The 27,157-nt window shown below is 39.6% G+C and overlaps 3 protein-coding genes and 1 long non-coding RNA gene across 4 annotated transcripts; 2 read left to right on the top strand and 2 right to left on the bottom strand.

Moving 5' to 3' along the window:
• On the bottom strand, window positions 1-4,042 carry LOC125315221 (probable LRR receptor-like serine/threonine-protein kinase At3g47570). The gene is made up of 4 exons (XM_048279658.1): window positions 3,726-4,042; window positions 1,788-1,968; window positions 1,448-1,697; window positions 1-368 (listed from the first exon to the last, which is right to left on the bottom strand). The coding sequence occupies exons 1-4, from the start codon at window positions 4,040-4,042 to the stop codon at window positions 1-3; spliced, it is 1,116 nt and encodes a 371-aa protein (XP_048135615.1).
• A 1,126-nt stretch (window positions 4,043-5,168) lies between these two features.
• LOC125315220 lies at window positions 5,169-6,026 on the top strand. The gene is made up of 2 exons (XM_048279657.1): window positions 5,169-5,333; window positions 5,413-6,026. Exons 1-2 carry the CDS (start codon window positions 5,169-5,171, stop codon window positions 5,950-5,952), a joined length of 705 nt encoding a protein of 234 aa, XP_048135614.1. The 3' UTR covers window positions 5,953-6,026.
• An 890-nt stretch (window positions 6,027-6,916) lies between these two features.
• On the top strand, window positions 6,917-7,317 carry LOC125315033. Its single transcript, XR_007198403.1, has 2 exons — window positions 6,917-7,003; window positions 7,091-7,317. It is a non-coding gene; the product is annotated as an uncharacterized LOC125315033 (long non-coding RNA).
• A 10,519-nt stretch (window positions 7,318-17,836) lies between these two features.
• LOC115755216 (probable LRR receptor-like serine/threonine-protein kinase At3g47570) lies at window positions 17,837-21,892 on the bottom strand. The gene is made up of 2 exons (XM_048279656.1): window positions 19,156-21,892; window positions 17,837-18,204 (listed from the first exon to the last, which is right to left on the bottom strand). The coding sequence occupies exons 1-2, from the start codon at window positions 21,890-21,892 to the stop codon at window positions 17,837-17,839; spliced, it is 3,105 nt and encodes a 1,034-aa protein (XP_048135613.1).
• Window positions 21,893-27,157: the final 5,265 nt, after the last annotated feature.

The following is a 27,157-nucleotide window of genomic DNA, read 5'->3' as shown; positions in this document are numbered from 1 at the left end:
CTACATCCTTGTACTCCTCTGTTTGGTTTCATAACTCTCCCTGATCGAATGTAATTCCTTGACCACCTCGGTCATGTCCATCCGATCTCGCGGTGATCCCATCAAGCAAGCCAGTCCAACTTCTAGTATGAAAGTCGAGCAATCTCGGATTATGAACTCCTGTTGTTGATCACCAGTTGCACTCAAAAGCCTCAAGTCTATGACATCTATCGCTCGGCCGGGAACAGCCATCATGACAAAGCTATGTAGGTTAAAATGGGGCTCAAAGGCCTCTTTAGTGGGCCTCTTTCTGGTGAACATTTGCAATAATAAAATGCCGTAATTGTACGCATCCCCAAGCATGGAAACATTGTGTCCCATGCCATACTCTGAAAAATTTCATTAAGACATTAAGTAGGAATAGACACTACAATTTTTTTTTTTATAAATACATAGCAAAAATCCTATATCACATGGTATTTTATTTTTGAAACTATTTGTTGGATTTTGTCCGGAAAGCATCAACCTTAGAGAAATGAGATTTTAGGATAGTGGATGTCATCAAATTATAAATTGCACCAAGGATCAGTAAAAGCGTGTGGACTTTTCTTTCTCCAAACCTATTTAGTGCACCAAAAAATTGCGGCATGTTACCTGAACTAAGTTTCCAGACAAATTCATTAAACATCAGAATTTAGTTTGTCCTTAAGTGGGGTCAGTGTGAAAATAAAAAAGAATATATATTACATCAAAATTTGAATCATCAGATTTGATGAACATGGTGACACTTTTTTTTTTTTTAATTTATCTATTTTTGTGTTAATATGCTCTAAACTCGACTATTTCTTGAAGTTTCGGGAGAGTGAAATTTAAATGGGATTTGAGAAACTGACAATATAACAATATAATGGTACAATCTCAACTGTAATTGTTGTGAATGGCAAAAAATATTTAGCAATCATGCCGGGACTCTCCTCTAATCTTATCCCTAACATTCCACCATTATACTATCATACTGTTATGCTAGCACAACCTAAGTTAAATAGAGCTCACTGTCTTCTGACTCAAATATCATTCCATCTATCATACTTTTCAAATATAGAGTAACAGGTCAAGTCAACAGGAAATAGTCCACTGTAAGGGGATACGCTAATCAAGAAAACTTGACAGAATCAAACTACAGAAAATGTATCTTTGCTCATATCTGAATCTCTCTTTCCTTAAACTTTATCGTCACTAGTCACTTATTTCTCACAATGTATCCCCGAGACAGACTTTGAAATGTGGAGCATAAGAGAATTTGTTTGCTTACCAGGAGGCACATAGCCAATGGATCCTCTGGCTACGGTTCAAGTTGAACTGCCCTAGTCCTGAACTCCTGTGGCTTCAGCAGAAATCGTTGAAATGATCTTTGCAAGCCCGAAATCTCCAACTCGAGCCACCATGTCGTCATCCAAGGGCATATTACTTGGCTTCAGATCTCCATGGATGACTGCTAGAGAACAACCCTTATGGAGATATTCGATCGTAGTAGCTATGTTGATGGCGATGTTTAACCTCTGGGTGAATCTTCGACTTCTCGATTCGCCGTGCTTGTTCTCTGGTCCTATAGTTCCAGGGTGCAGCCACTCCTCCAAGCTTTCATTAGCCATGAACTCGTATCTCAGAGCTTTGAAGTCGTTGCCACGAATGTCCACACTTGAACATACTCTTAGTATCTTCACGAGGTTTCGGTGTCTAATGGTTCCTGGAATTCGACATTCGGAGACGAAGCTCCTCGAAGCACCTCTTTACGTTAAATTGAGTACCTTCACCGTCACCGTAATGCCGCAGCCAAGAATCCCCTTAGAAACCATGCCGTATCTCCCTTTACCAATCAAATTGGTCTCGGAGAATTTGTCAGCAGCTCTCAAGAGTTCTTCATAAGAAATCCTCAAGAATTGCTGCTTGAAGGATGATGACGTCGAGGTATTGGCTCGCATCTGCTTCCTTTTGGGTGATAGAAGATAGACAGGACAACAAAACCAAACATAACAAACAGAAAGCTACCACAGATATCAATATGGCCTTGGTTGAAGAAGACTTAGTAGAACTTGTTGATTTGCAAAGAGGAAGCTTAAGCCTTGGAACACCTGCACAGAATTGTCTATTTTCAGAAATAAATACAGCACTTGCATTAAGAAAAACTCCGCTCTCCGGAACTTGTCCTTCTAGTTCATTGAAGGACAGATTCAAATACTTTAGGAGTGAGAACTTTGCAAGAAAGCTTGGGATTGGACCAGAAAAATTGTTGTTGGAAAGATCCATCTCTTCTAGACCCCTTAATGGAAGTAAAGCTTGGAGGATTTGACCATGAAAAGATTAGCTTCTAAGTGAAGCCGTTCCAATTCCAAGCACTTGCTGATGGAGGTTGGAATTAAGCCGCCCAATCTGTTGTAAGACAGATCTAATACAGCGAGGTTTATAAGAGCCAACTTGAAATGGAAGAGATCCACTTAGATTATTATGTGCCAAACTGAAGATGATCGACAAGGAAGAAAGACCCACAATTTCGACTGGGACCGAGCCACGTAGATTGTTGTCTGAAAGCTCAAGCTCGATTATTTGGTTGCAGTTGCCGAGACTTTGTGGTATGTAGCCTTGGAAATTGTTGGATTGAAGGTAAAGCCTATTTAATAATGTCATGTTACCAATTGAAGACGGTATCTCTCCAGTAACGATGTTTCCGCTCAAATGAAGTTCTTGCAAGTTGTAAAGTGCTCCGATGGAATCAGGAATGTGACCAGTTAGAAAATTATTTGCTAAACCTAAGGTAGACAAGTCAAAGAGATTTCTGAGGGCTAAAGGAATAGTTCCTTGGATCTGATTGTTTGACATAAAAATTTGCTTCATGCTGGCAGAGCGATTTGAGACAGATCTCAGGAACGATCCATGAATCAAGTTCGAATCCACTGCGAGAAGTTCTGAGTTGGAACAATTAGCTAAAGTAGGAACAAAATTTATGTCATCCTGCAACTGGTTAACATCCAACTCGATATAGCGGAGGCCCTTCAAACTTCCCAGATTTTTTGGTATTGTCCCATGGAAACCGTTGTTTGATAGGTAAACTTCCTAAAGGTCGGTGGCATTCGTTATCGATGATGGAATTGTCCCGGTGAACAAGTTATCGGAAGCTCCAAGGTAATAGAGAGAAGGAAGAGTGGTGCTGCTATCAGAGAGAAAGCTTCCCCGCAACTGGTTGAAACTAACAAATAAGCCTGCGATGTTGGAGATGTTAAGGGTGCGTATGGTAACATTCCAGAAAAAGTGTTTCTGTTCCCAAAGTGTTCCCGGAACACTTTGAGAACAGAAACGCATATGGTAAAAAAGTGTTGCCAAAGTGTTCCGGGAACACTTTTCAGAAACGGGAACACTTTTGGAGCAGAAACGAAAAACAAAAAATACTTGTTTCTTTGTTCCCGGAACACTTTTTATCAAAGCTTTTCAACACATTTTATAACACAAGAGGAACACTTTTTACAACCCTTTGTTCCTAGACTGCTCCTTCACACTCTCAAAGAAGACGACGCCTCCTCCTCCCTATTCCTCGATAGCCGGCGTCGTTCGTCGATCAATTGAAGCCACCGCTCCTCCGGTGAGTCTCGCCGCTTCATCCTCTTCTTCTTCATCTTCTCGGGCGACGATGGATGGGTCGAGCGCGAGAGGCCGAGCCCCGCCCAAATCCGGGCAAGGCTCAAACTAATCACCCAAGGGTCACCCTCGCGTCGTCGTGCGATTTCGAGCCCTTCCCGGATCTGGACGGGGCTCTACTACGCACGACGTGGGTGACCCACCCATGGGTTGACCTCGTGTCGCCGCGCAAATTCAAGCCCCACCCGGATCTGGGCGGGTCTCGGCTCGCCGTCATGTGTGAAGCATGGGTAACCCACCCATGGGTCCACCTCATCTCGCGCTTCATCCTCTTCTTCTTCATCTTCTTGGCATCGGGCGAGTTTCCACAAACCAGCTTGGATCTAGGCGAGGCCGGGGCTCGCGTGGTGGGTGCGAGGCTGACCCGTGCCATTTCCGGTTGGACTTCTACCTCAAGCGGCGATAGCATGGGTCGGCCTCTTACGGAGCCAGCCTTGAGGCCACGCGAGGCCTAGCATCGCCTAGATCTGGCCAAGGCTCGCCCAAATCCGCCTAGATTTGGGCGGGGCTCGATCGCGCACGACAAACGCGAGCTGAAGCCTATTATCGCCGGCTGAGCTTCGACCTCGACTAGCGATGGCTTGATTTGGCCTCGCGCCATCCCCTCTATATCTCTCTCAATCCCGACGCATCGCTTATCATTTTGTGATTCGTTCATCTGTGTTGTTGCTAAATTGATGCCCAAAAAAATTGTGTTATCCATGATGTATTCCTTAAATCAGTGTACAATGTTGATAGATGAATACTTGTGTGGATTTATCACATGGATGGATATTGCATTCGCGGCTGTTCTTACTTCTCTCGGGTCAGCTACTGAGGTTACTGATTTTTGGGTGATTTTGGGTTGAGTTTGTGCAGGCCTAGTTCAATCTCTATCCGCAAGACAAGACTAGAGTGTTCGAAGCCATTTATTCCGAGGAACCAACATGTCAATGAGGTTTACCTCTGAAAAATTTCAACTATGCTTGTTGTTAATTTCTTTTGATATCTAAGTTAGTTCTTGAGTGTTCGATCATTGTCCGGAAGTCAATTTCTTTTGATGTCTAAGTTAGTTTTTGCTGGATGTATGCAGTATGCTTTGCACTCTCATTGGTGCTCTTTCCTTTTATTGACATATCGTTACTGTGATTTAACATGTGGAAAAATTTTCTCAGTAAATCTTGATGGGTTTGCGAATTATATATGGTTTTTTCAGATCTATATGCTCTTTAGTGCATTGATAGTGATTTTAAAATGCTGATTGTCCATGCTCCCTCTTCATTGTTAAAGAGTGGTGGATTTATTACTCTGTTCATCTATGGTTATCCATGCTTTCTGACCCTTCTTTTGTCAACAAAAAGATGGCATCCCAAAAAGAAACATCGTTGGCAAAATGGAACGAGACTTCCACTAATTTATTTGTGAGATTGATGGTACAAGAGGTAAAAAAAAGGAAATCGCACCTCTTGTACTTTCAATAAAAGGGGTGGAAAAACATAAGGATCGCATTTAACAACAAGATGGAAGTCGAATATACCCAAGGACAACTGAGAAACAAGGCCAACAAGTTGAGAGCACAAGATGGTAGTTTCAAGAAGCTTCTTTCACAAACTGGATTTGATTGGGATAATGTCAATAAAAGAGTGACCGTTGATGATCTAAGCATATGGGAACTTCATGTGAAGGTATCTTTTTGTGTACTTGTAAGTTTTTAAAAGGTTTGATTATGTTATTAATGTACGCTATTTATTGTGAAAATTGTAGGATAATAGTGAATGGGCGAAGTTCAAGAAGGATGGTTTTCCTCTTTATCCCGACTTGTGCATTGTATTTGGTGATACGTATGCTACTGGAGAGCAAGCAACAGGAAGTGGTCCAAATTTGACACTGTCGGATGATGAGGACAATTGTGAAGATGCTGATAATGATGTACTAGAGGATTTTGGTGATCACCATCTTGATGAGGAAGGCTTCACATTTGGCAATCCTAGTACTCCAGTTCATGAAAAGCACAATATGGATAGGACTCCGAATGCCAAAAGAAGAAGAAAGCGTAGCCAGTACAACTTAACCACAACATGCAAGGCCATTGAAGATATGATCAAGTCCTCCTCAGCTACCTCAGAGCCACCCGAGAACCCATTTTCTATGGCCGCTGTGGTTAAGATTCTACTTGCCATACCCGAGTTGGATGATGATCTTTACGCCAAAGGAGTGGACAAAGCATGTGCTAGTGCCGAATGGAGGAAGGCTTTCATTATAAGCACCCTCGAAAGGAGGAATGCGCTCCTCCGAAATCTTTAGTAGATGTTGGGAAATGTATTATGGATTATGTGGTGTTTGGTTTAATTTCATTTTATGACTCATCTCGTTGGTTGTTATTTGGTTTTAAGGATATCAATGTTGACTCTTATGCTGGTATTTGCTATGACTATTGTGGTGTTCGATTTATTTTCATTTGTGTTCTTTTTCCAAGTATCTATATTAATGTCATTATATTTGTATGATGGTATAGGTACAATGGAAGAGGAATCAAGTCTTATGTCTACTGGACGCTTAGCTCCAGTTGGAAAATGCTTGAATGAGTTTCATATTAAAATAATACGTGCATGGATCTACACTCAGATCTTGGACTAGTGCTTGCACATAAAAGAACCATGTAGGAACGGTAAACAATCGGAGCCAAATGAGTAAGCGAGATTATTCATGGACACTCGGATAGAATATATGAAGCCTTTAGGTTGGAAAGACATGTTTTTTTGAATCTATGTGATTTAATGATAGAAAAGGGTTGGTTGAAAGATAGTCGGTATATTAAGGTAGATAAACAACTCGATATCTTCTTATTGATGATTGGTCATAAGAACTCTATGAGAACTTTATCCGAGAGATTCCAACATTCTCCATAAACAATTAGCCATTACTTTACTGTAATGTTGAAAGCAATGATCAAACTTTCAAATGAAGTCATCAAAGCACCCTCCTTTGATATTGTCCCAGAGGAGATTATGCTGGATCCTAGCCACTCGCGCTACTTTAAGTATGTTTTTCATATTAATTTTACATTATCAAATATTTGTAATTGATAATATTGTATAACACTATACTATTGTAAAATCACGGGGTTGCATAAGTGCTATTGATGGTACGCACATTAGTGCTATTGTGCCTGTATCGAAGCGGTCCCATATAGAAACGAGAAAAGGGACTACCACCCAGAATGTGCTATGCGCTTGTTCATTTGATATGAAATTTACCTTTGTGTATACTGGATGGGAAGGATCAGCCAATGATTGTCGAGTGCTCTTAGCCGCGCTCGAAGATCCGAAACGTAACTTTCCTCGACCTCCACCAGGTACTTTCTTTGTCCATCGGTAGTAGTTTGCTTGTAATCATATTGCAGTTGCATATCATAACTAATCTATATTGTATCTTGTTGTAGGCAAATACTACATGGTAGATTCTGGTTATGCAGCACTTCTAGGATTTTTAACGCCATTTAAAGGTGAACGGTATCATTTGAATGATTATAGAGGTAGAGGGAGACGGGCTACAACAGCAAGAGAAATATTCAACCATAAGCACTCTTCACTTCGGAATGTAATTAAGAGAGCATTTGGGGCGCTAAAGAAACGATTCTTTATATTACAACACATGCCTTCCTTTCCACTTCGGAAGCAAGCTTTCATTGTCATTGCATGTTGTGCTTTGCATAATTATATTCGCGATCAAGATAGGATGGATAGAAATTTTTCCGAATATGGTGATCCTAACTACGCATATGGGTCTATAGAAGAAGAGGTTGCTGATGATTTATCAAATGTGCAAGGAAATGTGATGAACGTGCTTAGGAAAAGTATCGCAAATAAAATGGCTAGTGACTACAATATGTCCGTAATTCCATGACTTTGTATTTTTCAAATTAGATGTAATTTAATTGAACAAATGAGATGTAATTTAATTATGAAGTATTTTCTTTAACTTTACTCAGGCTATGTCATGCTCGGTCCTTCAATGTACGAGGAAAACATGGAGATAGTGCAACTTGCTGGATTAAAAATGCCTTTTCCCTCAATGCTCAGTCCTTCAACAAGGAGATAGTGCAACATGCTCAGGCTAAGTCATGCTCAGTCCTTATATGATTTCATTATCCGCTTGCATAATTGGTATGACTCGCATGGATAGTGTCTAATCTTTCTTACACTCAATAAAAATTCCAAAAGAAAAAGAAAAATCATTGAATAGATTAATGTGTTGATTAAACGTATAAGCAATTAAATGAAAAAAAAAATTAGGAACATATGTTTTTATTTAGTATAAATTGAACAAATGAGATGTAATTTAATTTTAATAAATATAATTAGTCGCCTTAATTAAATAAAAAAAATAAGGAGTAGATTTTTTTTGCAGTTACCAAACGACTTTCTGTTCTTTTTTTTTTCGGGGAACATAAACTTAATACGCTTACTAAACGCGTTTCTGTTTTTGTTTTTTTTTTTTGGGTTCCGGGAACAGATTTTTTTTGTAGTTACCAAATGCGTTTCTGTTCCCAAAAATCGTAGCCGAGAACAGAAACAGAAAAAAGTGTTTCTGTTCCAAAAGTTGTTCCGGGAATAGAAACATTACCATACGCACCCTAAAAATCCCTGGTGGAATCTCGCCAGTTAGTTCATTGAATGATAGTTGGAAAAGTACCAACCCCTCAAGTCTAGACAATTCCTCAGGTATTTGTCCATGCAACTCATTTTGGGATAGGGAGAGGACAATTAGCATCGTGAGGTTTCCGATGGAAGGAGGAATAGGGCCTACAGGAGCCAAATCAAGTTGCCGACGGTGGGATTTCTCCGCAAAAGTTGTTGTTCTGTAAAACCATGACCTTTAGGAAAGAAAGGTTACCAATGGGAGGAGGTATGAAGCCTTCCAAGCCTTGTGATATTAGGACCAGGAATGTGACCCTTTCATGATGCCTTTTGCTGCACAAAGCATCTTGCCACTCCCAATGATGGATCGAATCGTTCCAAGAGCTCAAGACTCCACATGGGTCTTCGTGTATCGCATTTCTGAAGGAGGCTAACGCGAGCCCATCCATTTGGTTTTGCCAGCATGCGCCGGGAATTGCAGCGTTTATAACCTCCGTCCTGTGCACAATTGAATTATTGACTAACTCAACTATGGGAAGTACCGTAGACTTATCCCAACTTTCTGTGGTCCTCAATTTTACGTCCTCTTTCTTAGAGATATATGTACGTGCTCTGAGGTTTCAAAGACTATACTCGACGCTTTGAAGCCCATGAAACAATTGAAATTATAGGGGTGCAAAGTGTGGAAATAAAAACGGATATTGTTATTACTATTTTAAACACACTGAGACCATTTTATAAATTTCGTAAGACAAAAGATGTGCCTTATTGTCCACTTATTTTCTGCCATATGATTTAGTATGTTAAGACAAACACATTACACGAAGTCCATTCAGACGAAGACTGAGCACTGAACAAATAGGTGCCTCATACTACGGGAGGATTGGGAAGTCCATGCAGACGAAGACCGAAGATTCCATCAAGCGCGTCGTGTAAATGGACGACGATAACCCAACCAAAAAGAAAAAAAAAGAAAGAAGAGACAAGTCTTCTAGTAGCCCGTTAATTACGTGAGCACTGACGAGTCCACGGAATTTTCAGGCTCGTTAGAGACCGTAATAGATGTCCAGGCTCGTTGAGCCCTAGCCCGAACTTATTTTTTCCATATTAAAAATAGATCATTTATTTGATTTTTTCGAGTCAAATATCACTGTTTTGTATGACAAGAGGGAGCTCAAAATCTTTCCTGCGGCTATGGAACCTGAAAATTCGGGCCGTCTGATCTAGGCCGATTAGGACATTTTATCTCTTTTGCTCACCGACATAATTAAGTGTCGTGTGGGACAAAGCTTTACGCCATGAGAACTGGGGACCACCTCTCGAACCCATGTGAGCCACCTTTAGAATCCTTCAAGTGAGACCACCTAGGTATATATGATGGATTGACTCTATGGTTTGTGTTGTGTGATTTACTATTATTAGCATTTATAAACCCACGAAGAGGTGGGCAATTACTTCTTTAGTGAATAATTTATTGACTCAACATTGAGGTTAACTCACTAATAGTGTTTGAAGGCTGAAATTTTGACACGTAGTGACATGTTGACGTCCGCTTGATTTGTTAATGAGCTCTAACTTGAACCTTTTTTTTTTATTTCCTCATATGAAAATATCGGGCTTGTATTATACCGTACCAACAATCAAGATTTCTAGAGCTTTGGCAACACTTTCTCATATTATAGGTTAACCATTTCATCCACAACAACGTCTTATTGATTCCAACAACCGACTCCACAAGCGTAAAACTCGTAAATCAGAGTTCATTGACCGCAAAAGCTGAAAAGGTATTCATAGGGTGATCATGTGGAAAAATATGCGCATCGAAAAATCGAATGTTTAAACTAGGCCACGATGACTGGAGAGTTACCCGTCAAATTGATTGATAAACGGAAGTCACCTTATGTGTTTATTTTCATACTCTGTACAACATTAATTAAGGCTGTACCTGATGCACTTAGAGTTGGCCAACTCGGAATTGATTGAAATTTGGTCAGCTGCATGGAAACATGTCGTTGATCAAAACTCACTGCTTTGCTGTGACCAACGTCGTTTTTTCGCATTTTGGAGTCGTTTTGATGGGTTTTTAGGCATTTTTCATAATTGTAGTGTCATTTTCGTAATTTTGTGTTTCTTATTTTAATTAGGGTTAACATCGTATAAAATGGTGTTTAAGACTCCTAGTGGAAGGCAGTTTTTTTGAGACATTATGTTGATTTGATAATCATAATTGAGAGAATAAATTGTTCCTCTTTTCAATTTCAATTTTCTATTTAGCTAATTTCTATTGCGTTTCAGCATTAGTACCATCGATAATGACCTTGTTTTATATATTTTATTTTTCTTTTCTTGTTTTAATTTTAGGTATAGATATTCATTAGACACATTGAAAGGCAAGTTATCTTGAAACTCTCCTCTCTTTCCACAAAAATCCTTTACATATGTCGTCTCTTGGATAAAATTTTCTTCCCTCGTCTTGGTTGGATCTTTTGGTCTTTTCCAAGAAATGGGTTTTGAGTCCAAATCTATAACTAGTCATGCAATAAAGGCCAAAACCTCGAGGTCAAGTAGTCAAGCTGATGCATCCTGAATCTTTCTAACTTATGTATGCATGAAAACGAGTTCGGAAAATATTGAATGCATGAGTATGATGTTTATTTTTGCTTATAATTAGAAATTTCATGATATCTTTCAACGATATTATACGCTTTGACAAAGCAATAGTCTGTAATTTCAATTATGATGCATAGACATTGAGGCAAGGGACAGCTAAATTTACTAAGAATATGCATTAAATCCACTTTATTAAATGATTCATAAAGTTTCCATTGGGGGACTGAATGAAGCATATGACCTTGTTTTGAGTCCTCGCACTTTAATTTCCTGTTGATTTATCTCCAAGCGTATTATCTCATCGTTCAATTAAGAAAGTTTTTATGCAATTGCCACACTCCTGACAATACTACCTAGTTGAGCGCATCCCTTGCCCTAAGATGGAGGGCATAAGGCGGTCTAGTACTAATCCCCAAGTCAATTATGGTCCCATCCATCCCTAGAGCTGGCAGTTGCAATACTGCACACAACTCATTCACATGAAGTCTATGTAAGAAAAGAAGAATATAGAAGTTATAATCTGAGTATGACCAGAAAAGACACAGTTAGTTAGACCTAATTACTGGATAGGCTCAGTTCGAACTTTTAAGGGCCTTGCCCATACCAAACCGATACATCTTATTGATGTTCATGCGGGTCCTCAAATCCATGATCATGTGTGCACTTTATATATACTTGAAAAGAGAATATAAATACTGATGACATAGCTGATATAGGCCGATGAGTTAGGCATTGACAGAGGAGGCATGTCTTTTTTGTATAAGGAAAGAGGTAAAATAATATCACCACTATTGAAAAACTATCGTCTATTTTGCCATAAGAATGTATATCGTCCATTTGAAAATATCTTCATTTCGCTCGTATGGAAATAGCAATTCATCCATGTTGTCATCATCATAGGAAGAAAATGAGTAGTTATATATATAATAGGTGAGCATGGATACTGAAAACAAGGGCAACTAAGGAATCGAATATTGTGAAGAGAGAAAGAAATTTAGGAAATATAAAATCGAATGAAATGTGTTTTGCCTTTGACATAGATATATTTCTTTTTTTACTTAACCCAGACACTTGACCTTAATTAGCCATTTAAAGTGAACAAGCACGACAACCTACCATTATAGACTTGGATTGAGTTCTTCCGGATAGATTAGGATGCATAGGTGACAAATAAGTGTATCAATAAAAAAGACACACTTAACGAGTGTTGACATCCAAATTTTGACTACTCATTCGGATTAAATTGCATATAAAAATTAGGGTCTCACTCTGGCTACTAGCCAAAAATATTAAATCATTTTCATATAGGTTAGTCAAATTTTCTGATTGCAGTCATCTGCATATAAATTGGAGAGGTGGCATAGGGGGTGGCCAGAACTCATTGAAAATTCGGCCATATGATTTAGGGTGTCAAGATAAATATATTACAAAAACGAAAGGTCGACGAAGACTGAAGGCTGAACAAATTGGTGCCTCATATTCCCTATTAATTACGTGAGGACTGGGAAGTCCACGGAGACGAAGACCGATGATTCCACCCCAACCAAAAAGGAAAAAACAAGAAGAGACAAGTCTTGTAGTAGCCCGTCAATTACGTGACTTGAGCACTCACATGTCCATGGAATTTTCAGGCTCGTCAGAGACCGAAATAGAGGTCCAAGCTGCTTGAGCTCCAGCCCGAATTTTTCCTTTTCCATATTAGAAATAAATCATTTATTAGATTTTTCGCCTAAAAATATCACTGTTTTATATGTTTATTTATTTTTTAACTTAATTATGACTTTATAGTATGAACAAGACGGAGCTCAAAATCTTTCTTGCGCCTATAGGATCTAAAAATTCGGGCCGTCCGATCCGGGCCGATTCAAGCTTTCTATCTTTTTTACTCATCCATATAATTTAGTATCACGCGGGACAAAGTGTTACATCATGAGAGCCGAAAACCACCTCTCGAACCGATGTGAGTCACCTTTAGAATCCTTCAAATGCATCCCCCTAGGTACATTTAAGGGATTGACTATATATGGTTTGCATTATGTGATTTACCAGTATTCGCATCTATAAACCCAAGAAGAGGTGGGCACTCATTCAGTGGATAATTTGCTTACTCAACATCGGGGTTAACTCACTAATAATGTTTCCAGGCTGAAATTTTGACACCTAGTGACATGTCAATGTCCATACGAGACATACTGAGGATGTGATAATAAGGAATATTCATGTGATTTGGGATAAGACGGATTGATTTAGTGATTTACCACATAGATATGGGGCGGGTTTGGCTCAGCTTTCCCAAAGCCCATTTGAGTCTCAAAGCCTCATGGGAAAAATACAAGGCATTTGGCAACCATTTTCAAGGCACTTTGGAATGAAAGTTGGCCTTGAGGATGCTGAAACAAGAATTTTTTTTCCCCCAAACTATCCTCACTTTTTCTTTCAAATTTCGATTTTGTCCCTATTTTTTTATTAAAAATAAAATTAAAAAAATGAAACCCTAGGCCGCTAGGGTCGTGCGACCCTTGATGTGGGTTGCCTCGGGCCCCGCGACCCTAGCGACGATCACTTGGGGTGGCGCGGCCCAGGCCACCATAGTTGGGGGTCACCGGACCCTAGGAGGCCGTTGCCCGGGCCATGCGATCCCGATGATGACTGCCTGGAGTCACACAGCCTAGGTGACGGCCGCCTAGGTCACGCAACCTTAGGCCTCATTGTCGGGGTTACATGACCGTGGTGACGGCCACTTGTAGCCGGGTGGCCTAGGCGACTAGAGCCGGGGGTTGCCCAATGGCCTCCGGTGCCAGATCTGGTTTGCGGGCAGCCGCCGATCTTTGCCCTATGTATGGGTTTTATTTTTTTAATTATATTTTATTTAAGAAAGCTCATTTGCAATTTTTTTTTTTTTTGCCAAATACTAGGTAGGCCAAAATTTCTTTTCGAAGTATTTTTTTACCAAGCGATATTTACATTTCTTTAAAGCCCCTTCGACTAAAGGTATTTGCATTCTTCCAAACCTATTTGCGAAGCCGAACCAAACCCACCCATAATGTTTAGCAAACATCCATAAAGTATCTCATATTTACGTAAATTATTTAAATGACCAAGAAATAAAATCGAATCCGTAAATTGAATGACAAATCGCAATTCTATATGATTTCTTTGATTTTTAAGAAGTGGCGGACCAAGAGCCATTCATGAAAATGTGTTAGTCCATTATATCTTGGTTTTAAAGTCTATAGTGGACACTTTGGATAGTTAAGTGGATTTCACGACTCATTAAGGTCTCCATGGTAATGAAACTAAATTTTGTCACTGGCATTGGTCCAACACATATACAGTAATAACATAAGTGCCGGCATTCTCAATATCTTTCGTGATGAAGTTTATTTGTTAACACGGATAAAAATAGCATGTGAAAATACCGATACATGTAGATAAAACAATTACATCTAGGTATGCATATGCAAACCGCGGATTTGGTAAATTGCCACAAAATTTAAGAAATGAAACTAAAACTTCTAGTGTAAAGAGAATAATTTTCTCTTAGAAATAAGAAATAAATGTTTAGAATTTACTCCTACCATGACTAGCAACATTGGTCGAATAATCACAATTGGCCTGTCTGCGGTCGAATCGACTTGTGCCATACCACCTGTGTATAATACCCATAGACCTTTCTTGGTGCGCATGAGTTGGAATTATAGTTATAGTGGGCTTTTCCCTGACCCACGTTTTCACTGTTCCTATGCCAAAAAAATCGGAGGAAGCCCACGCGAGGTTCTCTCTATAGGGTCCGCCCAAATGAACGAGACGCGTACAGGCTTTGGTGTGCATGAACAAGTCGAATTGATTGATGGACGAATTTAACCTCATGTGATTATTTTCATACCCTCTACATTGTATAATTAAGGTTGTACCATCGATGGTGACCTCGTCTCTTGGGTAAAAGCTTTCTTCCCTACTCTTGATGGTTTTTTTGGCCTTATCCACGAAATTGGTTTCGAGTCCAAGTCTAAAATTGTCAAGCAATAAAGGCTGAAAAATCAAGCTCAAGTAGTTAAGCTGGTGCATTCTCGCCTCTGACCGGTTTCTGGACCTTTCGCCTATGCTGGTTGTTGGACCTTGGTGAGCTGGAGGAAGAAGAAGATAGGGACGAAAAAAAGAAGCAAAAATAAATAAAATATTTAAAAAAATTAAAAATTGCCACATCAATGATTTTCAATCAAAATTTATCGGATGGACTAAATTGACACAAATATAGAAGGTTTAAGATTGAATTGGCAAAAAAAAGAAAAGATTTAAGATTGAATTGACATAATTGCGATAAGTTTAGAAATTTTTGTGTAATTCTCCCCACTCCTAACAATACCAGCTAGTGGAGCTCACCCCTTGCCCTAAGATAGAGGGGATAAGTCGATTTAGTCCCAATCCATTCTTAGAGCTAGTTGCCATATTGCCCATAACTCATTCACCCGAACTCTATATGAGATAAATCATCAAATATAGAGGTTAAAAATCTAAGTATGGCCCGCAAAGATTGATTTAGTTAGAACTAATTACCAAAAGGTCTTGCCCAAACCCAAATTGGTTGGTTCCTTTGATGCTCATGTGAGGCGTCAAATTCATTATCAGGTCTTCACTTAATATATATGTTAATATCAATGTACACTTTATACGTGAGGGAATCATTAAAATATTTAGACAAAAGTCGTAAATGCTGTGTTTTTTATGTTAATGCTTATCAATAGAACTAAAACGCGACTGTTACCACACCCTCAAATCGAGTTCTTCTCTCAATGATGCTTGCTTTGCAAATGGCTTCCTCTAAATCAAGGGTTATTAAGTGCTAGGAAAGAAAAAGGTCCAGAAAATGAATCATTATTAGAGATCTATCCAAAAAGTTTCGGTTTTTATTTATGCGAAGATTTCATTGAATATAAACCTGAAAAGAGAGTACAAATATTGGTGACGTAGCTGATATAGACTTGTAGTTTACTTTATGATGGTTGAAAACCTCGATCTCCTTAATCATCTCGCCGGTGAGTTAGGCTTTGATAAAATATGCATGTCTTTTGTGCATAAGAATTTATCACTATTGTTGAAACACTATCGTCTATTTCGCCACAAGAATGTATATTGTCCACATGAAAATATCTTCAAATTACTATGAATACAATCACTTCGCTTGAATGGAATTAACAATTCATGCACGTTATTATCACTATTATAATGTAACGGGGTCGAGCACACCCGTTCAAGCGAATAATGAAGTAATTATGGATGGAAAGAAAATAAGCAGTTATACATGAAACCGGTGAGTATTCGATAATGAATCAAGGTCAACTAAGCAATCTATTAATGTGAACAGATAAAGAACTAGCTGGTTGTCTATGAAATGGGTGATTATGAGACAGAGATGAATGACACTTTAAGAAACGTAAAATTGAGACGAATGGTGTCAATGGCTTAGTATATTGTCATAGATATGTAGGTGTTAGATCAAGAAAGAGAAGAACACCCTCCTATTATGGGCCCCCATTTAAATCTGAGTTCTTCGGGACAAACTTCATGGATTCCGCTGTCTCCAACACCAGATCAAGACACGAGTCTGTCTAATTAAATATTACACCTTACCCAATCACATTCCCAACTAGCCGCAGTATAGATTGATGGGGTCTCCAACACCAGGTCATGTTACGCTCCATTCTCTCTCTCTCTCCTATCGCTTCAATGTCGGTCATCATTCCTGCTTTCATATAGCTATCTCTCTCCCGCTCTCGTTTAAGGGCCGCTGAGCTCACCTGAATGTCAAGTTTATGCCTTTGGCGGGTCCCAAGACCTCGCGTCGTGCTCCTCTCGTTATCGATATTAAGTTCTCGACAATGATGAGATCAGAAGGTTGTCTCAAGATCTGGGGATGCCTCTTCCATATCTGACCTATCCATTGAGATTTTGGTGAGATCTCAAAGGCCATCGTTGGTGGTGCCGAAGACCTCACAGAAATTTGGCGGTGAGAGAAGAGGCAGAGTGAGCAAGAGAGTGTTTTGGGTCAGCAAATAGAGAAATCAAAGATGGTCGTGGAAGACACGACGAAGAAAGCTGCGAGATGTGGAGGAGGCGACAGTAATTATAGGTGGCGACACAAGCCGGAGGTGGCGGCTAATGGTGAAGAAAGAGAGAGGGTAGGTTGAGGGGAAGACTTGACGAGGATTGTTAGACAGTATGATCAGCACAGCGAGGAGTGCAACAAATATGCGTCCAGGTTTCCTTTTATTGATCTTGTCCCATTTATGTGCTTGTGAACTTTGATGCTACTTTTTTGACAAAATTTTTTTTTTTATTTATGCTACAACATATCTATTTTTAGGGAATGGGCCAGTCTTGATAAGCAGTATCAAGTTGATTCACTTTTCATATTTTTTTTATTTTACTTGCTTTGTCGGATTTGCATATTTATCTTGAAGTTATGTAATCATCTTGTCATATGAAATGAAGATGCTCGTTTCGACAAAAAAAAAACTCTGTATCTTTATTGGATGACATGGCATTAAATAATGAAACATAAAAGTAAGCTTGAAAATGAAAAAAAAAAATTAAGTTCGAAAGATTTTTTTTTTTTTGGGGAGGGGGGGGACCATGGTAATTAAGCAAATAAACAAGTTCATCGACAGCGGCATTAGAAATGAAGAGAACCGTACAAATAAGCAAATTGATCAAATTTTACATGGTTACTCGGTGGAAATCGGTAGCCTGTCAACTCCATACATCCACTTTCTACATCTTTTAAATATAGATATTGGTGTAAATATTAAAAACGGACAGAACATATATTGGTAAGCAGACTAGCTAGGGAGACGTTCACGGCAATTTGCTAGCACTGCCTTTGCATGATGCCTCTACTTGTCACAGAGTTCCAAGATGGAATGAGAAAATTGACTTAGCTATGTACCTGTCATCCTCTCTCTGGTTTCGTAACTTGCCTTGATTGAGCATAATTTCCTGATCGCCTTGGTCATGTCCATCCGATCGGGCGGTGATTCCATTGAACATGCGACTCCAACTTCGAATATGGAGATTATGCAATCTCTCACCTTGATCTCTTGTTTTTGATCGCCAGCTTCATTCCAAAGCCTTAAGTCTATGATGTCCATCATCCGATCCGGAAGAGCCATTCGGACAAAGCTATGAAGGTTAAGATGGCTCCCAAAAGCCTCTTCAGTAGGTCTCTTCCTAGTAAACATCTCCAATAATAGAATGCCGTAACTATATGCATCCCCCTGTGTGGAAACCTTGTGTCCCATGCCATACTCTGAAAATTTCATTAAGACATTAAATAGGAATGAGCATTATACATTTTCTTAAAGTTGATTATACAGGAAAAAATGCCAATTCACATAGGATTCTGTTTGACTTCCGTTTAGTGTATTGCCTATGGCGGATGTTTATCGTTTGACGTAAGAATTGTCACAAAAGTCGAAACGCATCAATCATAGAGAAATGAGATTTTAGGATTTGTAAAGTGTACTAAATATCAGTTAACAACATAGGATCCACATGAAATATAGGGACAGTGAAAAATAAAATCATACTTTTACAAACATAAAATTATGGGTCAAGTCACAGGAAAGTTGGATAGAGCCCATCGAGTTGTCAATTAGTGTACGTTGTGTGACATTAGCGTGCATTTATATTTTTACAAATATAAAATTATAGGTCAAGTCAACTGGAAGTGATCCACAGTGAGGGGTCAATTACTTACTGTCAAGACTTAAGTCACGGCGTACCAAAAGAGAAACAAGTTTCCCGTCGTTTTCTCGGACCGTAATCGACTTTATTACAATATTAAACACTATCCCATTTCAGTGCATGAACCTAATATGAGATAAAATACGAATTATAAAAATAAAATACGAATATGGCACGACACTATATGTTTGATCCGTTTATTGGCACGGATTCACAAGTTTTGATCAGAAATAATTTCATTCACCGATCAACTTAACATACCTTTTTCTCATTTTAATTTCAAATACGATTACGACATGCTACTATTCATCTTTTCGATCACCAAGATAAGTATTTTCTTTTTCTGCTAAAGCTATTAATAGGGGAAAGAGGTCATTGTGTTGTGAGAACGAGGTTTCAGAGCATACGAAGCATAACATAACATCAGTAATTATTGTTTATTCAAACTTTGAACACTTACCTGTTAGTATCACAATCAACCAAAACTAATTAAGAAAATTTAACAGATTCATACCGGGAGGCACATAGCCAATGGATCCTCTAACGGCAGTTGAAGTTGAGCTACTCTGGCCCTGCACTCCTGTGGCTTCAACAGACATCGTTGAAATGATCTTTGCAAGCCCGAAATCTCCAACTCGAGCCACCATGTCATTGTCCAGGAGCACATTACTTGGCTTCAGATCTCCATGGACGATTGCAAGAGAACAACCCTTATGGAGATATTCAATTGCAGTAGCTATATCGATGGCGATATTTAACCTCTGCACTAGCCTCAGATTTCTCGATTCGCCGTGCTCATCATCTCGTTCTATAATCCCAGGGTGCAGCCACTCCTCCAAACTTTCATTAGCCATGAACTCATATATCAGAGCTTTGAAATCATTGCCATTAAAGTCCACGCTCGAACATACGCTTAGTATCTTCACAAGGTTTCGGTGTCTAATGGTTCCTAGAGTTTGACATTCGGAGACAAAGCTCCTCAAAGCACCTCTTCGTGTTAAATTGAGCACCTTCACCGCCACCGTGGCACCGCCTTCAAGAATTCCCTTATAAACCGTGCCGTATCTTCCTTTACCAATCAAGTTTGTTTCGGAGAATCTGTCAGTAGCTCTCAAGAGTTCTTTAAAAGAAATCTTTAAGAATTGGTGATCCAAGGACGATGATGGCGAGGCATCGGTTGTTGTCTGCTTCTTTTTGCGGTAACAAAAGATAGACAAGAACAACAAAGCCAAACATAATGAACTGGCAGCTACCACATATATCACTATGGCCTTCGTTGTTGAAGCCTTCGTTGTTGAAGACTTGTTTGAGGTTGGCAATTTACAAAGAGGAAGCTTCAGACTCGGAACACCTCCACAAAGCTCCTTATTCCCAGAAATCGATACAGCACTTGCATTAAGAAAAACTCCGCCCACAGGAAGTTGTCCTTCTAGTTCATTGAAGGACAAATTCAAGTACTTGAGTAATGAGAGCTCTGCCAGAAAGCTCGGGATTGGACCAGAAAAATTATTATTGGAAAGGTCCAGCTCTTGTAGACCCCGTAATGGACGTAAAGCTTCCGAGATTTGACCATGAAAAGAATTAGCTTCTAAGTAAAGTCGTTCCACTATCAAGCACTCGCTTATGGACACCGGAATCAAGCCGTTCAATCTGTTATAGGACAGATCTAATTCAGCGAGATTCTTTAAAGAACCAACTTGCATCGGAAGAGATCCACTTAAATTATTGTGCGCTAAACTGAGGAAGATCGACAAGGAAGAAAGAGCCAAGATTTCGACTGGAACCGAGCCAGTTAGGTTATTATTTGAAAGATTGAGCCCGATTAGTTGCTTGCAGTTGCCCAGACTTTGCGGTATGTAGCCCTGGAAATTGTTGGATTGAAGGTGAAGGAGAGATAACAAGGTCATGTTACCAATTGAAGACGGGATCTCTCCAGTAAGCATGTTTCCACTTATAACAAGAAGTTTCAAGCTGTAAAGTGCTCCGATGGCATCAGGAATGTGACCAGTTAGAAAATTATCACCTAAAGTCAAGGCAGACAACTTGAAGAGATTTTCGAGGGTTGCAGGAATAGTTCCTTGTATCTGATTCATTGACAAATAAATTCCCTGAATGCTGGTGGAGAGATTGGAGATGGATGTCGGGAGTGATCCGTCAATCAAGTTTGATTCTACGGAGAGCCTGTTTAAGTGGGAACAATTAGCTAAAGAAGAAATAAAACTTAAGTCATCCCGCAACTGGTTAGCATCCAAGTCAATATAGCCGAGGCCCTTTAGCCTTCCCAAATTTTTCGGTATTGGCCCATGGAAATTATTCAGGAGAAGGGCAATGCTCTGCAGGCTGGTGGCATTTGTTAAGGATGATGGAATAGTTCCGGTGAACGAGTTATTGGCTACTGTAAAGAATTTGAGAGAAGGAAGAGTGATGCCGATATCAGAGGGGAAGGATCCACGCAACTGGTTCGAAGCAACATCGAAGGAATAAATGCTAGAGATGTTAAAAATCCCTGGTGGAATCTCCCCAATTAGTTCATTAAATGATAGCATAAAATTTCCCAACCTCTCGAGTCTGGACAGTTCCTCGGGTATTTCTCCGTTCAAAGCATTGTATGCCAGGGAGAGGACTAGCAGTTGAGAGAGGTTTCCAAAGTACTGAGGGATGGGACCTACAAGTTTATTACGAGTTAAGCCCAAGCGAGAGAGCCTTGGTAAAGAACCCAGATTGGATTGAATTGTCCCCACAAGCTGGTTGTCTATGAGATTCAGGGTCTCGAGATTCGAGCAAAGGGAAAGATTTGAGGGCATCGGCCCGTCAAATGAGTTGTTACTAAGATCGAGAAGACGGAGCCGAAGCAAGTTCCCGATTTGTGGTGGGATTTCGCTGCGGAAGCTGTTGTTCTGTAAAATCATGACCCTCAAGTAAGAGAGGTTACCTATTTGAGGAGATAGGAAGCCTCCCAAGCCTTGTGATCTTAGGACCAGGGAAGTGACCCTCCCAGGATGTCTTTTGCTGCACAAAACACCTTGCCACTCACAATGATGGGTCGAATCATTCCAAGAGCTCAAGACTCCAAATGGGTCTTCGTGTATCGCATTTCTGAAGGAGGCTAACGCAAGCCGGTCGGTTTGGTTTTGCGAGCAAGCACCGGGAATTGCAATTGAGCTCCACCACCACAAGAGGGCAGAGTTGAACACGAGAAACAGTTGTTTTCCCATCTCCTCCAGTGACCCACTCTTGAGTCTCGGCGGCATTTATAACCTCCGTCTTGTGCAGAACTGAATTATTGACTAACTCAACTATGGGACGTAACGTAGACTTATCCCAACCTTGTTGTGGTCCACAATTTTCCATCCTCTTTTTTTAAGACATTTGTAAGGACTCTTGAGGTATCCAAGAACCACACTCGATGCTTTGAAGCCCATGAAACAATTGTAAAGTGTGGCAATAAAAACGGCTAGTGTTATTAACATTTTAAACACACTAAGACCATCTTATAAATTTTGTAAGATAAATGAGGTGGCATATTGTTATTAATTGTCGTGAATGCCTTATCGTCCACTTAATTTCTGCCATATGACTTGGTGCCTCTCATATGAAGGACAAACTGGTGCCTCTCATTCCATGAAGTCCATGCAGACGAAGACTGAGCACTGAACAAATAGGTGCCTCGTATTACGTGAGGATTGGGAAGTCCATGGAGACGAAGACCGAAGATTCCATCAAGTGGACGACGATAACCCAACCAAAAAGAGGAAAAAAAAAAAAAAGGGACAAGCCTTCTAGTAGCCCGTCAATTACGTGAGCACTGACAAGTCCACGGAATTTCCAGGCTCGTTAGAAACTGATATAGAGATCTAGGCTCGTTGTGTTGGGGGTGTGACTCATACTTCTCATTGATCGGAAATCATATGTGTCTCGTTCACTTTATCCTTACGTCAATTTCTTTATTGGACATAGCCCTAGTTTAAGAATGAATTAGAATAAATCTTTTATCAATTTATCTTTCTCGCTTTACACTTTACGCTTTACGCTTTACTTCGTTGTGGTTGTGCGCTGAAACCTAAGATCTGGAATCAGAGCAAGGATTGAGGTTAGGGTTTTCTTGATGTTAGAGAGATCCACAAAAATCGAATCTTGAAAAGATGTCAGCTAGTTAATCGTGAATTTAAGTCGAGAAGTTAGGAGGAGAGGGTTTCGAAGGCTTTGCTCATGGACAGAGATATGTGGCACGAAGAAGACAAACCCGAGGTGAATCGCAAGGGAAAGGCGAAGGAGGGCGAGAAGCGGGAGTCCACATGATGTATTGAAGGCGTGGGGATTGGGAAGTCCCATCCATTACGTGAGGATTGGGAAGTCCACGGAGATGGTGATTGAAGATTCCATCAACTGCGTCGTGTAAGTGGACGACGATAACCCAACCAAAAAGAAAAAAGACGAGACAAGTCTTCTAGTAGCCAGTCAATTACGTTAGCCCTGACAAGTCCACGGAATTTTCAAGCTCCTTAGAGACCGAAATAGAGGTCCAGGCTGGTTGAGCCCTTGCCCGAATTTTTTCTTTTCCGTATTAAAAATAGATCAGTTATTAGATTTTTTTGGCTCAAATATCACTGTTTTGTAAGTTAATTTTTTTAATTTATTTATGACTTGATAGTATGAACAAGAGGGAGCTCAAAATCTTGCCTGTGCAAAGTCCACACGATTTGTTAATGAGATAAAAATATCAGGTTTGTATTATACCGTACCAACAGTCGAGATTTCTAGAGCTTTGGCAACACTTTCTCATATTATAGGTTAACCATTTCATCCATCTAGTCGTATACAACAACGTCTCGGAAATCGACTCCTAAATCAGAGTTCAATGACCGCAAAAGCTGAAAAGGTATGCGCATGGGAAAGACGAATGTTCGACCTAGGCCACGATGACTAGAGAGTGGCCGGTCAAATTGATTGATGGACGGAAGTCACCTCATGTGTTTATTTTCATACTCTGTACAACATTAATTAACGTTGTACCATCGATGATGACCTTGTCTTCTTACATATTTTATTTTTCTTTTCTTGTTTTAAGTTCAGCTATAGATATTCATTAGACGCATTATAAGGCAAGTTATCTTGAAACTCTATTCTCTCTTTCCACAAATATCCTTTACATGTGTTGTCTCTTGGGTAAAATTTTCTTCCCTACTCTTGTTTGATTCTTTTCGTCTTTTCCAAGAAATTGATTTCGAGTCCAAGTCTATCACGAGTCAAGCAATAAAGGCCGAAACCTTAAGCTCAAGTAGTGAAGCTGATGCATACTCGATCTTTCTAACTTATGTATGCATGAATGCGAGTTTGGAAAATGCTGAATACAAGTATGATGTTTATTTTTGCTCATAATTAGAAATTTCATGCAACTTGCGAGGATATTATATGACAGGTCATGAAAAACGAAAGGTCCACGAAGTCCATGGAGACAAAGACTGAAGACTGAACAAATTGATGCCTCATATTCCCTAGTAATTACGTGAGGACTGGGAAGTCCACGGAGACGAAGACTGAAGATTCCACCCCAACCAAAAAGGGACAAACAAGAGGAGACATGTCTCGCAGTAGCCCGTCAATTACGTGGCTTGATTGACCAAAAATAAATAAATAAATAACGTGACTTGAGCACTAACAAGTTCATGGAATTTTCAGGCTCGTTAGAGACCGAAATAGAGGTCCAGGCTGGTTGAGCCCTAGCCCAAATATTTTTTTTCCATATTAAAAATATACCAGTTATTAGATTTTTCGCCTAAAAAATATCACTGTTTTATATTTGTTTTTTAAATTAATTATGATTTTGTAGGATGAACAAGAGGGAGCTCAAAATCTCGCCCGCACCTATAGGACTTGGAAATTCGGGTTGTCCGATATGGGCCTATTCGGGCTTTTCATGTTTTCGGCTCGCCCATATAATTAAATGTCACGTGGGACAAAGTGTTACGCCATGAGAGATGGGAATGACCTCTCAAACTGATGTGAGTCACCTTTAGAATCCTTCAAATGCATCCACCCAAGTGTATCTGAGGGATTGACTATATGATTTGCATTATGTGATTTACTCGTATTAAGTGACGAACTTTATATGTTAACACGGATAAAAATAACGTGTGAAAATACCGATACATGCAGATAAAACATTTACATGCTGGTATGCATATGCAAAGCGCAGATTTTGTAACTTGTTACAAAAGAAATCAAAACTTTTGGTGTAAAAGAGAATGATTTTCTCTTGGAGATAGGAAGTCAATGGTTGGAATTTACTTCTACCCAGGACTAGAGCTAGGTCGTATATTAAAGCAATATCAGTCAAATAATCATAATTGGCCTATCTGTGGATGAACATGGCTCACCGGTGACTAGAGCTAGGTCGTAATATCTCAACTTTGGCCATATATAACTAAGAAAATGAGAAAATAAATTTATTAAGATTTCCTTAACTACACATGCCAGACAAAAAAAAAAAGTACAATGTACGTCGATGTAACATAACTTGAGCGGAAAGAGAAAGAGAAAACCATTGAATAGCCATAAAAGACTACCTGACTTGAAAGAAACTCTAAAAAAGACTTGGAGAAAGCACATACCGATAATGTTAAAATACGAAGGACGAAGTAAATGATTATTGATTTTTTAACATGCATGTGCAGTTCTGCTGCTAATGTTAGAACTAAGATACGCCAATGAAATGAATAAAAATCATCATCATCATACATCGAGATTTGTTAAAGGACTTGGACTTGAACTCTTTAAATTCTCCAGATGGAAGTACTAGGCTTGTGTTGCACCGTCCCAATAGTCAAGATTTCTAGAGCTTTCACAACAATTTCCAAATTTTAGGTTAATCATTTCAACCACCTAGCCAAGTACAACATGGGGGTGTCAACAGTTCAGTTCAATTCAGTTTGATTTTCTTGAAAAGTCGGATTGAACCAAACCATTAGTGTTTACCCTTGAATCGAACCAAATCTCACCCTGAACTGAATATGAACTGAACTGAAAATCCAGTTTGGTTTGATTTTCGATTATTTGTTCTTGCAATATGAGTTGAAAACACAGAACAAAAAACCCCAACATTCATGGACAACCAAAAATCGCTCACTCATTGAACCCCAGAAATCCCTCAATTCCATATGCGTCTTCCCTATTATCTCCATTTCTCCATCCACCCGTCACACAACCAGTCAAAAATCATACAGCATGGGAGACACTAGGCAGAAAAATGCACACAAAACCCGATCTAGCACGTCCCTGGGAGTGAAGGCGAAATGCAACAAATCAAAGTGCGGAGCACCCTGAACGCTCGTGATTCCCACCCCATGCAATCCCCGATGCCACACGAGGACGCACGGAGAGAGAAGCATTTGCGTAAAACTCGAGTCAATCCCCACACGTGTATGCAGACCGCCCTAAAAGAGCAGAGAAACGAGAGAAGAAGAGGTGAGAAGCAGAGAGGAAGAAGGAGAACTTGAAGAGGAGCGGCGGGGATGGGAGAAGAAGAGCATGCGCTCAGCGATGAAAGAGGAAGAGAAAACACCCATGTCAATTACTTCAAGGAAATCGTGGGTAGCTTCGGTCTCGAGCAAGAAATGGTAGAAATCGAGGCGGTAGCATAAGAAGAATGGTGATGTTTTTAGTTCGGTTTATTTTTTTAGTTGCATTCAAACAAATTGGAAATAAACCAAACAAAAAAAAAGTATTGGCTATATTTTTACTTACCGAACTGAAAACTGAACCGAATCGAAACGCCTGAATTTTTTAGTTCAGTTCGATTCGGTTTGATTTTTCGGTTCGGTTCTCATACCCCCCAATTTATATCTATGAAATTATCTAGCTTCTATAATCCGAGCTTAAAAAAAACCATAACTATAATAAAGCTATTGCAAACGATGTTATCTCTTGAACTTTATCATATTTTTCGTTTCTCTTGTTTTCTTTTCTTTTTCTCTTCTCTCGCTTCCTCTCTCTTGGCTATTTACTGTAGATTCTCTAATTAGCTTTCTTATATGGTTTTACAGCAAAAGGTCCTGAGTTCAACTTTCCAAGCTCCTATTTGCCTCCCCAATTAAATATATTCACGCTTAATACTAAGCAAAAAAACCAAGACTAAGCGTGAGGTGAAGTGTCATTTCATCTAACAACTTAAGATTTTAAAACAACTGGTAGTAATTTCATCAAATCTCACAATTCATCATAACTTAGTTGGCGACACTACTATTCTACTCTCCTATCCTACCTACCACTGCTTAGTTATCCTCCTTTCATTCCCCGCCTCTCTTCATTATCTCTCAATCTGAAACTCTTTGGTAACTACTTTAAAATAGGGTTGAGCAAAAAACCAAAAACGGGATCCACCCAAACCGAACTGGACCTTACCCAACCGGCTGATTTTGAATGGTAACCGATGGGTATAGGTTCGATTCTCGGTTTCAATTTTCTGAAATCGATCGGTACCGATTCAGTTCATAGTTTTAGGTGGAAACCATTCAACC

The sequence above is a fragment of the Rhodamnia argentea genome, chromosome 5 (assembly GCF_020921035.1).
Source record: "Rhodamnia argentea isolate NSW1041297 chromosome 5, ASM2092103v1, whole genome shotgun sequence".
Taxonomy (NCBI): Eukaryota; Viridiplantae; Streptophyta; class Magnoliopsida; order Myrtales; family Myrtaceae; genus Rhodamnia; species Rhodamnia argentea.
The sequence above is the reverse complement of the archived record's forward strand: the minus strand, read 5'-3'. Positions and strand labels throughout refer to the sequence as shown.